At 27.8% G+C, this 13,656-nt stretch overlaps 1 protein-coding gene across 2 annotated transcripts; it reads right to left on the reverse strand.

The window, feature by feature from the left end:
* Positions 1-552: 552 nt before the first annotated feature.
* On the reverse strand, positions 553-7,990 carry LOC126899029 (chitin deacetylase 1). 2 transcript variants are annotated; one of them, XM_050673526.1, is made up of 8 exons: positions 7,831-7,990; positions 6,068-6,206; positions 5,449-5,579; positions 3,438-3,587; positions 2,808-2,923; positions 2,106-2,688; positions 1,783-2,006; positions 553-1,327 (listed from the first exon to the last, which is right to left on the reverse strand). In XM_050673526.1, the coding sequence occupies exons 1-8, from the start codon at positions 7,889-7,891 to the stop codon at positions 1,049-1,051; spliced, it is 1,683 nt and encodes a 560-aa protein (XP_050529483.1). In that variant the 5' UTR covers positions 7,892-7,990; the 3' UTR covers positions 553-1,048. The 2 variants fall into 2 exon arrangements, with proteins under 2 accessions (XP_050529483.1, XP_050529484.1); XM_050673527.1 differs by lacking the exon at positions 5,449-5,579 and adding an exon at positions 4,870-4,982 and having other exon boundaries at positions 7,831-7,986.
* Positions 7,991-13,656: the final 5,666 nt, after the last annotated feature.

Below are 13,656 nucleotides of genomic sequence, written 5' to 3' on the forward strand. Positions count from 1 at the left end.
TCTTGTAATTTTAAATAGCATTCCTATGATTACTTGTAACTTATAAAATATTAGGGCTAAATATATTTTTTAATATTAATATGTTAAACTGAGTTAAAAAATTAATGTTTGTCATCTGCCAAAGTAATGTAATCATGAAACAAAATTAAAAATTAATTGGGGTGTTTTGTACCTTGGATTTGAATTCAGGCATCCTAAAATAACACATAGTCTAACATTTAAACCAGAAAAAGATTTTTTTTTTTTTGTGGCTTTATTTTAATAGTATTCAAATTTCATTATAAATATTGCCATATATTTTATAAATTTTTAAATTGTATGTTGACAAATTATGATTCTTACCTTGCTGCTTTTGGACTTATGCCATTATTACTTTTAGTGTAATTTGTAACAATTTTGTAACTTTGAATTTCAAAGTTACACTTTTTTTATTAAGTTAAATTCTAAAATGTGTTAGTAACCCCAATTAGTCACTGAAGTATTTTATTCTATTTTTTTTAAATCAGGTATTTAAATTACCTACCAATATTTTATGTAATAATTAAAATAAAGTAAAAACTTAAATTTTTATTAAACAATACAAATTAACTGTAATATAGATAAATAAACTATCAATTACAATATTAAATCTAGTAATTCAATTAGGAAAAATATTGTTTACAGATATACAATCAATAGGGACTACACATATATATATATACATATAGTTATAAAATAACTATATGAGATTTAAAATGATAGCTTAAATATTTACTCTCAATTTATTTTTTGTTGATATATTTTCCTGACAATAACCATTAAGTCTAATTTAATTAACCAAAAGGTAAAATTTTATAATGGAAAAATGTACAAAAAAAAAAAAAAGGATTATAAAATAATTTAAGTATTATAATACAACCTATTTGTACTTATTTGTTATAAAAAATTGAAATTATGTTTTTAATTTAACATAATATAAGTACCCAACAGAAAATAACACAAAAATCACAATTTATGTGTTGTTCTTTAAATTTTCTCATTTAATTTCTTTTAATTGTGACTAGACAAATTAATTTTTGTTTTTGAAATTCAGGTGAATGTTTCTTTTTCTTCTCGTTGAAAATCCATCACCAGTTGGGTCCAAAATCCATGGATAGTAATTTGGACATTCCATGCATGTGAATAATCGAATGGTTTCCCCTGGTAATTCTCTGGTGGTTAATGGACATGGATTAGGTAGAGAACAGAATGGTTGTCCTTTAACATCACACTTGCTGTTCTCGTCTTTCCAATCAGCGAAGTCTCGCATTCCTTCCAATTCAGTCGGAGACTGCATCCATTGAATTACCTATTAAGTAGTTAATAATTAACCTTCAAAAATAAGTTACTTGATTTTATCTTAATAATGATAATCATAGATATTAGAAGAGCAAATGACAGTTACTGTAAAAATAATATTTCCAACTATGCATTTAATCTATTTTACTATGTAAAAAATATTACATAATTACAGAACAATGTACTTAATGAATGTAAACAAGGGTCTGTAAAAATGTTGATATATTCCCTTCAATAGGATCCTACTAATTATTTTTTAGGAAGGTGTGGAGTGAATTTTGCCAACTGTTGGTGGTAAAATTGAATTTATCGACTAAATTACTTTAAAGAGTAAAAAGAGTTCACAATATATTTTAAAAGTACCGACCATGAATGTCTTAAATATAATTTAGGAAGTTTGACAATGCCCCACTATAAAATCGCCCCTGGTTTCTTTATTGCATTAGTGCTTCATATATAATATACCTGTAACATATTGACAAAGTATACGTCATTTCTCTTCAACATTTCTTCAATAAATTTAATTAATTCGTCTTTGAATTCCTTTTTGCTTTTCAACCACGAAGCATGGAAATGTAATCCTAAAGGTGCACGGTTAGTGTTGAAATGCCTGTTGAAATTATGTCTCAGCATACGACCGAACTGATCACCGGTTTGGATATTCGAACACGAGTCGACCATGTGACAACCTAAATAAAGTAAAATAAAGTGTTACTTTATAATAATGTTAAACGTAATCATTACTATTTATAGCATGGCATTTGTGTATTGACTTATCTATAACTTACCGGGTAGAGATTCGTCAAAGGTGGGGTCATCTCGTCTATCTAATTCGTTCATAACCATTTCCCATACGGGATGGCTCCTACTAGGGCAGTTTTGAGCGTTACCGTTACACTTGTGTGGCATTCTGAAGAATAGAGTATATGGCCAAATTGGTACTCGACCTAATGACGCGGTGATGGAAGCGTCGTACACAAAGAATTGATGTTCCATCATCTGAAACTGTTTGTTTCCTCCAATTCTCAAGTAAGGTGCACGGACACCAACAATTGAACCGTCAGATATGTTGGCAAATCTTTCAGTAATAAGCCTAGCACCAGCCATCTCGGCTAACCAGTCATCGTAAGAACCTCCTGTCCAATATTTAGGATCGTCCTTATGCGTTAACGAAAATACAGCGATTTCATGGCCCTTGCGGTGTAACTCTTGGACAAAGGCATAGTTGGTGTATTTGTGTGACACAAAGAATGTACCTTTGATTTGACAACCATTGGGGTTCATACGTGTACCGGAAAACAATTCATCGTAAAGATCCATATTATCAACGTTGACAGCACCGTTAAAAGTGATGGTGATCAATTGGGGTACCTGCGATTTTTAATACGAAACAATAAGTACTTTTGAAGAATCAAGTTGTTGTTTATCATATATTTAAGATATTTATTGAGATTATATTTTATTAGCGTAACTTTAATAAATAAATTTACCTGTGTGGGTTCCAATCCTCCTGGAATTCGGGTTCCATCAGCTGAACAGAAGCAATCGGGTAAAACGCACTGGATAGGGTCGCAGTCTGGTGCACGATTAGGATCAGTTTCCACACCTAATAAACAAAAATTTTAAATTTGTACGATTATTATTTCAAGAATTTTTAAAGGTTTTCTACAATATTTAAAAATTGTCAAATTTTAACCGATTTTCAGTAGTTACAAATGGTTAAATGTCGTAACTTTTATTTTCGACACATAACTAAAAAGCTATTGATTTTACTCTGTTGAGTTTTTTTTGTTTCACTAAACACGATTACTCCGTTCCTATTGCATAGACTTTCTTCGAAGATATATCAAAAATTTCCTTTTATCTTTGTAAATAAAGGGAAATGTTTTGAAAAAAAAAACAATTGGCATAAAATGCTAAAAGTTAGTTATCAAGCAATACTAATCTATAAACTGTCGTATCCACTTTACTGGATTCCTACTGTACTTTACTTTTTATTTTTACAGTCATTGCGAAAAGTTTTTCCTCCTATACTTATAAAGTATAATAATTATATACTAACATATTCAAAGGTTATTAAATGTTCAAAAAAAATAGAAATAATGAACTCGAATACTTACTGCAAGCGTTTTCATCAGACTCATCTTTACAGTCGGGTCTATCATTACAGAACAGATCTTTGTTAATACATTCACCATTTCCACATTGAAGTTGATCTTTTGGACATACAGGTTCATCTGTCTTCAAATTTGGTAAAGCCTTTCTGGGTTCTAAAAAGTTATAGAGATTAAGTATTTCTTTTAAAGATTTGACAATGTAACCTTATTTATGGAAAAGTCATTAAATATACATTTTTACTATTGCATAGTATATAATATGAATTAAATAGTCTGTGTGTATAAAGCACACATAATTAATTTAAAAAATTCCGCTTTATAAACATTTTTATTATTAATTTTAATAAAATTTTAGTGCTAAATTATTTAAAAATTTTAATGTAATTTAATGACATTGTTCCATAAATATTATGATGATAAAAATACAATTAATTTATTAAAAAATGCAAAGATCGTTTGTGATTCTATTGAAAAAAAAAATTGAAGCGTTTTCATACAGCAACCCAATAAATTAATGTTAATAGTTATACTATGCAAACAGCGATGTGTTAAGTTATTTTTTTATTTTCGCAGATAAGAAAGTAGTGTTCGATAACTAAAGGTTTCTTACCTGCTGGAAGCAGTGGAAAAAAAGTGTGAAATGTGCTATGTATGCAGAATAAACAAGATATCTCTATTTAACCACTAATTATTAAAAGCATCTAATTCACAAAAGCCGTTGTATAATTTTTTTAGGGAAAATTAGTCAAGCATACATATAATAAGTTTTGCATTCACAAAAAGCATAAAAAATTATTAAAAACTTCAGCTTTTATAATGAAGTTATAAATGCAATGATCATAAATAAAATACTTTATAGTATCCCACGATGTTCTAATTTTCCACAAGAAAACTTGTGGATTTTTCAGAACAACGTGGGACACTTTGTATAACATATAAGAGGTAGATTTTTTGATAATTTATTGTTTTCTGTATATTTTTTTAAAATCTCACAATCGGCAGTTATCAATGTATAGCTTTATACTCAGTATAACAGTATAAATAATTTTTTAGTAATGAATTCGCTATTATATTAGTGTTATGTTTAATATTCAGTGGCTTTTAATAGCTAAAATTTGTTTTAACTTAATAATTAATTATTAGTAGTGCAGTTAATAATCGTAATATAGCAATACACTGTCAACAGTGTTTGTGTTAGTAAAGAAGTAATTCGTGTATATTTTAAATTATCAATACACACTCATTGACGCCGGCATATTATAAGTGTTACATTAGAAGGTTCTAACTGAAGCCTACCTGTGTTTGGTGCACAGGTTTTGTCAAACTACTCTTAGTTATTTTACATTCTACTTGATGTACAACACTATAAAATTTACAAAATCACATCACACTCTCTAGTCCTTCACCTCTAATCCATCGAAATATTGCCACTTACTGTCCAAACGGTTACAGTTGGTGACTTTACCCTTCCAATCACACGTCTGCTTATCTATGTCGAACGCCAAACCATACGGGCAAGTGATTTGTATAATACCGGCTTTAGTACACCTGAGGGACAAAATGCGTTCATGCAGTGTTTTAATGTTAAAAATGGTCACTTTAATTTTTCACTTTATTATTATTGTAATAACAAACGATGATATGCTGAAATATTGATTAATTTTAGCAAAAATAAAAATAGATGCAACAAGATTCATGTAAGTAAACACCACTGTAATATTTAATTAATAGTTGATGTACCCTATATTTGATGTATTTAATGACAACATGTTTATTTTATGTTAAGCCTTGTTAGTTACAGATACACGGAAACTAGCACATTTTGTATGTATGCATGTTTAGGTATAGTAATTTGTTTAATTAGTGGCGATGTTGGATGAATTTCAGGCGATGGGAAATCGTATAATATTAATAAAAGTAAACGCTTGTATTAGATGACATCCGGATAAACATTTAAAATAATATTGCACACAACCGCACCCACAGGCTTAACATAACCCTTCGTTATACTTACTATCTAGTTTGTCACAATTTTTCACACGAGTTTTCCAATCGCAAGTCTGACGTTCAATGTCAAAACCTAATCCTTGAGGACATCGGACGCCTGCGAGACGGACAATACCGTTCTCGCCAGCTTGGTCACACCTATTTTAGGGGCATCAATCAACCATAAAATATACAATATATATGAATATTTATGGGCGAAAGGTATACAATTACGATAAAATTGCCATTGGTCGTAACAATGCAATTAAGGTTTAAGTGGTAGTATAACTATTAGAATAGAATTCTGGCAAATTCGGTACAAAAAAATTGAGAGTAAAAACTAGGGCGTAATATTGCCATTAAAGTTTGATACCTACTCCGACTGTCATTAGTGTATGTTGTGTTAACTAAATATAAGAATATAGGAGTTGGCCGCGTAAAAAGTGAAAGCAAACAGGTCGGGCGGTTTTTACTTTTTACTTTTACTTTTATTTTAACATATTGTAACAATGAGATATGAGGTTTTAATCTGAAAACCAACCATGAACTATCAGTGAACTCACCTATGTGTTATCAAAAACAATTAAGTAGAAGACGATTTACATAAAAACTACGATAAGTTATATAAGAATTGATCTCTCTTATACCTGACGACGTCTCTGCAATCTCCTTCAGTAGTCAGACGGAAATATTCGTCAGCTGGACGGTTTTTGCATAATTCGTCTACAGACGGTTCATCAGCTTCTGCAGCTTGACGTTTTTCTCTCGGAGCGATGAAGCCATTACCTATAAACAAATGTAATATAAACATAACCATAGACGCAATTTGATCAACATGTTTGGGGATCTAACTTAATCTCTCCCCTCCTTAAAAATACTTCTATATAAATTTTAAGTGACAGAAATAGGAGGAGTTAATTACCCTCTACACCCCCAGATTGTACCTATGAACATAAATATATATAACTCTATGAAGTTTTTTGACTATGGCGATCACTGTAATAAGTTTAGAGACTGATAAACTTGAGAACTAATTGACACTGTTAGTTGATAACAGTCATTTAACTAATATAAATTTTAAAAAGTATTAAAAAAAGGAAAGAATACGCAGTACACGTCCGAATATAAATCATGTATGTGTTTTTAACGCGTAAACCATATTCTAAGGGCCGCGTTAGAATTCTACGATTTTTTTTTATACAACTAATATAAACTCTAACGTCAAGTCAGGCAATTGGCCAAGTCACGTACTTCTGCTGAGGCCATTGCTCGGAAATAGCAGACCTAAAACGAGTAAAAGGTACATTGAAAATCGTGGTAGATATACGACATTTAATCAGTTTAAGAGAAATCATCATAGTGCTTAAATATTATTATGATGATAAAAGAAACATCCATTCGCGTGAACCATAAAGGATGTGAGCGGTTATCACATTTGACTAAAAATTACAACATTTACGTAGAGAGCTTTGTTATGAGTTTAATTGATTTTGTAATTTTAAAAGTAATTCGATGTAGACTTCAATAATTATAAAACATTTAATGTTCTTAGTTAAACTCTTATAAGGCTTATCAACTAAGCTGATAAAATGTAAATATCAGCGTCAAAAAAAAAAAAAGTATATAAATACATGATTTATGATTACTTAAGTGATATTTCAAAATCAAAATATGTCTTTAAAATCATATATGATCATTAAATATTCGAAATCACAAACAAATTTTGTTTTCTCTATTGAAATATTAATTTACTAAAATTTAGTATATCACACTAAATCTTTCCTTGTTTTGCAGATTTTGCGTAATGCATGTGTATTATGAACTATCTTTTACACGAATTCAATAAATTTATTTCTTATAATTATATATATGTTGTTATACTATGCTGTTTTTAAATAAAATTGGTTTATTGCACATAAACTGATTTTATTTAGCAGACTATTACAACACTTGTGGTTTTCATAGGTTGCTTTCTTTTGTATTTATTCTCATGTGATTGGCCTCGCCTGAGGTTTCCATACAACAATGCGTAACAAAAAGTAATATCGTATTTTTCAATTAAAAGGGAAGTGTAATAAAAAACTAAAGTGTTAAATGTTCTAATAATAGCTAGTGTATAATATTTTTTTAATATTTACTTTAGTGTTATTTGAAATAATAGTAAATTTTTATAGTTTTGTAAAGTTAAAAATATATAATTTAAAAAAAAAAAACGTTTAAAAAACCCATAACATTCAACATCTTTAATCGATTTATACCAATAAATATGCAATATTTTATCATGTCGACTAAATATTTGATAGATAAATAATTTTAAGATTGGTTTAAATAATATCTTTTTTTATTAATTCAAATATAATATTGTATTTTATTTTATCTACAACCCTTAATAAATAATGATGATACTTACAATTTTGTAAATCCTGGAATAGGCACAATAGTGCAATGACTACAGCAGCTTTTCCCGTCATCGCTATTGCGTGTGGGCTTGTGTAATGAAGAACTACTTGCCAACTGTGCAGCCGACGTTCAAGTCTCTTGACCACAATCTAGTCTCCTATTTTGCCTGTGACGTGAGAGAAAAATATATAATACCGTAACGGTGGGGGAATACCGCTTTTCCTCCCAACGAGTGTTCTTTTCGCCATCACCGCCTCCACCTTTTTTTATGGATTATAACCATAATAATACATAGGTGGTGCTCACTATATAACGCATCCAAGATTTTTTTCATCATTATTATTAACACGCATGCGCCTAGCCGTTCACTTTCACTGTCGTATCCATTAGAGGAAGATTACGATTATCAATAATAGTAACAACAATATTCACTATAGTTATACTACCACTAGTGAATTTATTCTATAATTTAGATGATACAGTTACCCGTGAATAAAGAACAGGCTCAATAAATACAATTAGTACACTCGCTTATTATAATAATCTTAATTGTGACTAAAGTAATTATTAAAATAAAAATATTTATGATGTTCAATATTAATAACATCAATTTAAGTATACGTGAAATAAAAAATACATTTAACAAATAAATTGTTATTAATATAAATATGTGTGTTTCATTTATGTTTTAGTGTATTAATATTTACCAATATTTTGCATAAATAATAAATTATACGTGAAACACGACATTAATTTAAAGAACATCTATGAAAATATGAAGGTTCTAATTATATAAACACGTACAAAGTTCAAAGTTAGTAGTATAATTTCTTTTACATTAAATATAATTTTGTTGCTTAGGCATAATATAATAATTGCCATAGTTGCCGTGAAAATTCAAATGACACGAGGGAATCTTTATGCAGTATTTTAAATAAGTTAAAAGTTAAAAAAAAATTACCATCAACACTACAGAGTAGTTACTATTTCTAGTTTTTCTGTTAAAAAACTGAATTATAACTAGTTATATAAAAAATAATTGTTTTTTATATTAATGAAATTCTTTTGATCAATTATAATTGAACTAACTAATTTTTATTATGTAACTATGTTTATCCAATGGGTGTTTTTAGGTTTAAAACTAACTTAATTAGACTCAATTAAAAATTTTAATGATTTACTTAATAAGTATTAATAAAATGATGTATAATTTTGAAATATCATTTCTCTCATTCAAAAGCTCTCAAATTTCACAAATTGATTATGCTCACATACGATTACACTATTGGTCATATTGTGCTGTAAGTATTATAGGTAGTAGAATTCTTTAATTTTAATCATTAAAAGAAAAAATAAAATTCACTCGCAAAACTTTTTTTGTTTATAACAACAATTTTAGATTTGATGAAGTTAGCATCATTTGAATTGTAAATATATTGACATTGATTTTTATCAAAAAATTTTTAAAATATTTGAGACAAGTAGTATATTATTATTTAATAATAAGCCATTTTATAAATATACCTTAATAGATATTATAGTTTTTTTTTCAAGTAATTCAACAAAGTAACTACGCTTATTTTTTTTGCAGTTACAAATTTTTAAGACAGAACATTCCTGAAAAATAATTGAATATAGAATAGCGTGTTTACAAATGTTTAAAGAAATCACACTATGATACTGTGTATCTTTTTTAAGAAATATTTCATCGGAAAATGTTCTATGTAGTTATTTTTTTGAATATTATATTTATTATAATAATACAGTCTTTTATAATTATTTGTGCAACATTAAATCGTAGTTAATTCTAAATTAATTAGATCCAACCATTACGGATTATTACTTCAAGTAATTAAAATATATTTTTACAGAAACACAGAGCCGCATTAATGACTTTAGTTTGGTCTGGTGAAATGAATTTTGGGCTCCAAATTTCTTCAGTCACTCTTTAAAAAAAAATTGATGAAAAAAAGTCTTTAAAAAATGTTCATAAAACTTATAATAAATAATTATCGCACTTCATACACCGCTTAGCCGAGAAGAATACAATTTGATAATCGTATTTAAATAAAAGTTAGCAATTATTGTATACCATATAGAAAAATTTAATTAATCTTTTCATTTTTGTGATTATTGTTGTTAATAATATCAATACTTATGATGAAAAACTAACAATATTATAAAAAATAATTTATAAACTGTATATTGACATTATTTGTAGTTATCGCGTCTTAATATTATGATTTGCTCCTTTAAATTTAATGAGTCACACCCTAATTACGGGCCTACACATATTCCGATTATATACAAAACGCTTTAAATTACTTGCAATTTTGTTGTTTTTATCAACCTAACCTACCAGTACATTTTTTGATAAATTCTCAGTGAGCGACATAATAATTATTTTCTTATACTATTGATATAAACTTTTATAAATAAAATATTTTTCTAATATATACAAATACTTATGATATAAGTATTTTTTGTTAATTGTGTCGTCCAAATGGTTTTGAAAAGGTAAAAAATACAAAAAAATATAAGATATTTGCAGAGCTGTATTTTATACTTTGCAGACAATGCAGTTCTCTAGGGCTTAATATTTTAGGAGGCTGTCTTAATGCGTGAGCTATTAATTTGTCTTTCTCAATAAATAAACATTATTTTTATTTATAAATATATTAAGGAAGATAAGTGACATATTAACGAGGGAACTACGATGTTCAAACCCCCACCTAAATCAACATAAAATCATGGTTGTGGAAGGTAGGGGTGAAGCTTCCTTTAATATAAAGACTACAAGTAAAGCGCGGGCCTGTTTATTTTTATCACTAAGCATTTACAAACCACACTATTCTTCCAGCCTTGGTATAAAAATGCTAATATCTTTTCGATCGAAACGTTGTTGTCATATCTTTAATTAGATTTGTTTTAAGCCAATTAAACATATATCTTTCATTTGACAAAAAAAACAAAAATTTAAGAGAGAAGAAGGGGTTAGAACCAAAGTTTTTTTTGAAAATTATAGAACGTAGTATATTAACAACTTTTAAAAAGAAACAATTACATTATGTTTAATAATTTAAAAAATTATTGCATGAGTCATAGTTAAACAATCACTTTGTGTACCACATGAAACCACAGATAAAACTGACGATGGTTATTTTTTTAATTACTTAAAAAAATGCAATAGTGATCAAGATAAAGGGAATATAACTCTATAGCGACTTTCGGGGCTGGTTTTTGTAGAAAGCAATATACAGTCTTTATATTCTGGCTAGCCGAATAATAACCCCTGCGGTGGTGCGGGTGTAAACGACAAGCTACAGATGATCGATCGACTTTCGCCACATTACCGAAAGCGACAGTTTGGTGAAACTGTTTCTTGTGGACTTTCTATAAACGGATCTTTTATTTCTTATACTTTCATGGAGAGTCAAAAAGTTGTTTTTAAACGTACCCGTCGTAAAAATTATAAAGAAGTCGTATAAAGGTTTTTAATATTACAATAAAGAATAGTTTCATCGGTTATTAATCGCGAATCTTTTCCTATTTAATTACACAAAATTGAAATAATTATGAATGCCTTTCATTGGTCGTTGATTCTTTCACTATATAACTAAAAACTAAATGAATGTGTGTATGCATTTCAGATTAATTACATATAATTAAAAATATATTTTAAATGGGGATAATATTATTAATTTATAAGTACTTAATCTCATTTTTTTAAACATGATTCCAATTACTAGGAATCTACAAGATAATTATCCACAGTAAAAATATTAAAAAACATTTGAGTTTGAAATTATTTATTATATATATATATATAACAATCGAAATAATATGTCATGCAATTTATATTTAGTAAAGTGCATCAGAATAATACTTGACAAGTATATTTTTAAGTTTAGGCAAAAGAATAAATTAAATTTTCATTCTTACCTCTCAATTGTAAAGAATTTTTTTATAAGACTACAACACGATGACACTGATAGCCAATCGTGAATTGGGCTGCTTTAATAAGTTATCACTAAACGCACAGTTCGAATCAAGGCTGTCCAGTAAGCAGACTTAGTCATGGCATAGTTATCTGTAAACAAGTGTATTATTTACATACAAATATTACGTCAAATGATTCATATAAAATTGTTGTATAACAAATTTTTAACCTTTGCATCAATTATGCCACTATTGGTGTCATCGACATGGATGACTCTTAAAAACTTATGTTGATGTAGGAGTCCAATGAATGCATTATGCACGAATACATAAATTTGTCAGATGAAAGTTTTGCAACAAAGTATTAGTCATATGTAATTTTAATTAAATTCAAAGTAACTGTTACTTAAATTTGATTTCTAATTGAAAATACATTTATTATAACTAGTGTTGTGAATTATTTGAATATTTTTGACAACAAGATTTTCGAAAATATTTCCTTAACCAGAAATATTTTTAATTAATTAATAATAAATATCATTTTNGCAGTGTTCTTAACCAGAAATATTTTTAATTAATTAATAATAAATATCATTTTTGGTAACCTTTCTTTTGTTTAAAATTTTTGTCTTAAAGTACTATTTTCAGTCTCTTTGGCTGTGCCACTGTTTCATAGAGAAATATATACAGATTGTTCAGTAAAAAAGGGAACTTTTCTCTATTGTTCTCATTGTTTGTAACAACTGACCTGGTTCCTAACACAAATCAGAGATGTTAAAAACTGTCGGTGAGTTTTATTTTAAACATTAAAAAATTTAATCAAATCCAAGAAAGATGATCACCTTAATAATAAAAAAAATTCCTTTCTGCTAGTCGTGTTCAAAAATGTTTATTTTTATTTAGTTATTTACGTGTCTCATTATGTGACATTAGCCTTCTAGACGTAATTAATTATATGCAAATAAAAATATGTTATGAGTTTAATAATATTTTAATGGATAATAACGATATCAGTTAGTATAAATAACAGGCATACCTTCTGAAATTATTTAATCGGCGCAAGTCTTTCCAAAGTAATTAGTGTTATACTAGAAATTGTCTATTTATTTATTTATTGTATTTATTTGAATCGTTAATAGTCATTTTTTTTTTGTGGAAAGAATGCTGTAGTGCTTCCAACAAACCTACTCTACCAGTCGCCTAAAGGATAGTTTCAGTTTTAATTGTATGACAAATTTTGCGTTCCAATAAAAACAGATACAGATATAGCACATTATAATGGATTAATGTAATGAACATTTGATAAAAGCCTTCAGGGCATAACAACAAAATATTCTGAACACAAAGCAATACGATTACCAATACATTGGCTATTATAATACCAATGCCGCATTCCTAGAAACCAGTAATCTAAGCTAAAAGTAGATTTATTTGATTAACAAAATAATGATTTGGATGGGACATCGTTTAAATAATAATATTATTATTATAAAACTTTATGTACCTTATGAAGTTTTTTACGTAACTACCAAGTGTTTTTATTTTGTGATGCATTTTAGCATTTTTATTTTTTCTAAAATTTTCCAATTGTGCTCGTTTAAACAAATTCGTATTTGACTATGTTTATTATAAATAATTGCAAATTCATTAATAATTTCATTAACTCATGATTTTTTGGAAATTCCCAAAACACTAATTAATTTTATACATTTTTTATAAGAGCAAAATACAAATTTAAAAGTTTAATTAATCACCATAAATGACTTAAATTTTGTTAAAGTACAACAAGTGACAGACGTAGCTTAACCCAAGAATTTATCATCAAATAGTGTCCACTGTGCCACAAGACACTCCCTATGAAATTAAAACATTGAAAAGTCATAATTCCCAGGGTTAT

Source organism: Daktulosphaira vitifoliae, unplaced genomic scaffold (genome assembly GCF_025091365.1).
Source record: "Daktulosphaira vitifoliae isolate Bord-2020 unplaced genomic scaffold, ASM2509136v1 Scaffold_2, whole genome shotgun sequence".
Classification (NCBI taxonomy): Eukaryota; Metazoa; Arthropoda; class Insecta; order Hemiptera; family Phylloxeridae; genus Daktulosphaira; species Daktulosphaira vitifoliae.

Excerpts from the sequence above, each read along its gene's own strand:
- LOC126899029 (XM_050673526.1), bottom strand. The coding sequence starts at position 7,891 with ATGACGGGAAAAGCTGCTGTAGTCATTGCACTATTGTGCCTATTCCAG. Across the intron at positions 6,207-7,830 it reads ATTCCAGGATTTACAAAATT|GTAATGGCTTCATCGCTCCG; the intron begins GTAAGTATCATC and ends ATTTGTTTATAG. Across the intron at positions 2,924-3,437 it reads GTCTGATGAAAACGCTTGCA|GTGTGGAAACTGATCCTAAT; the intron begins GTAAGTATTCGA and ends TTTGTTTATTAG.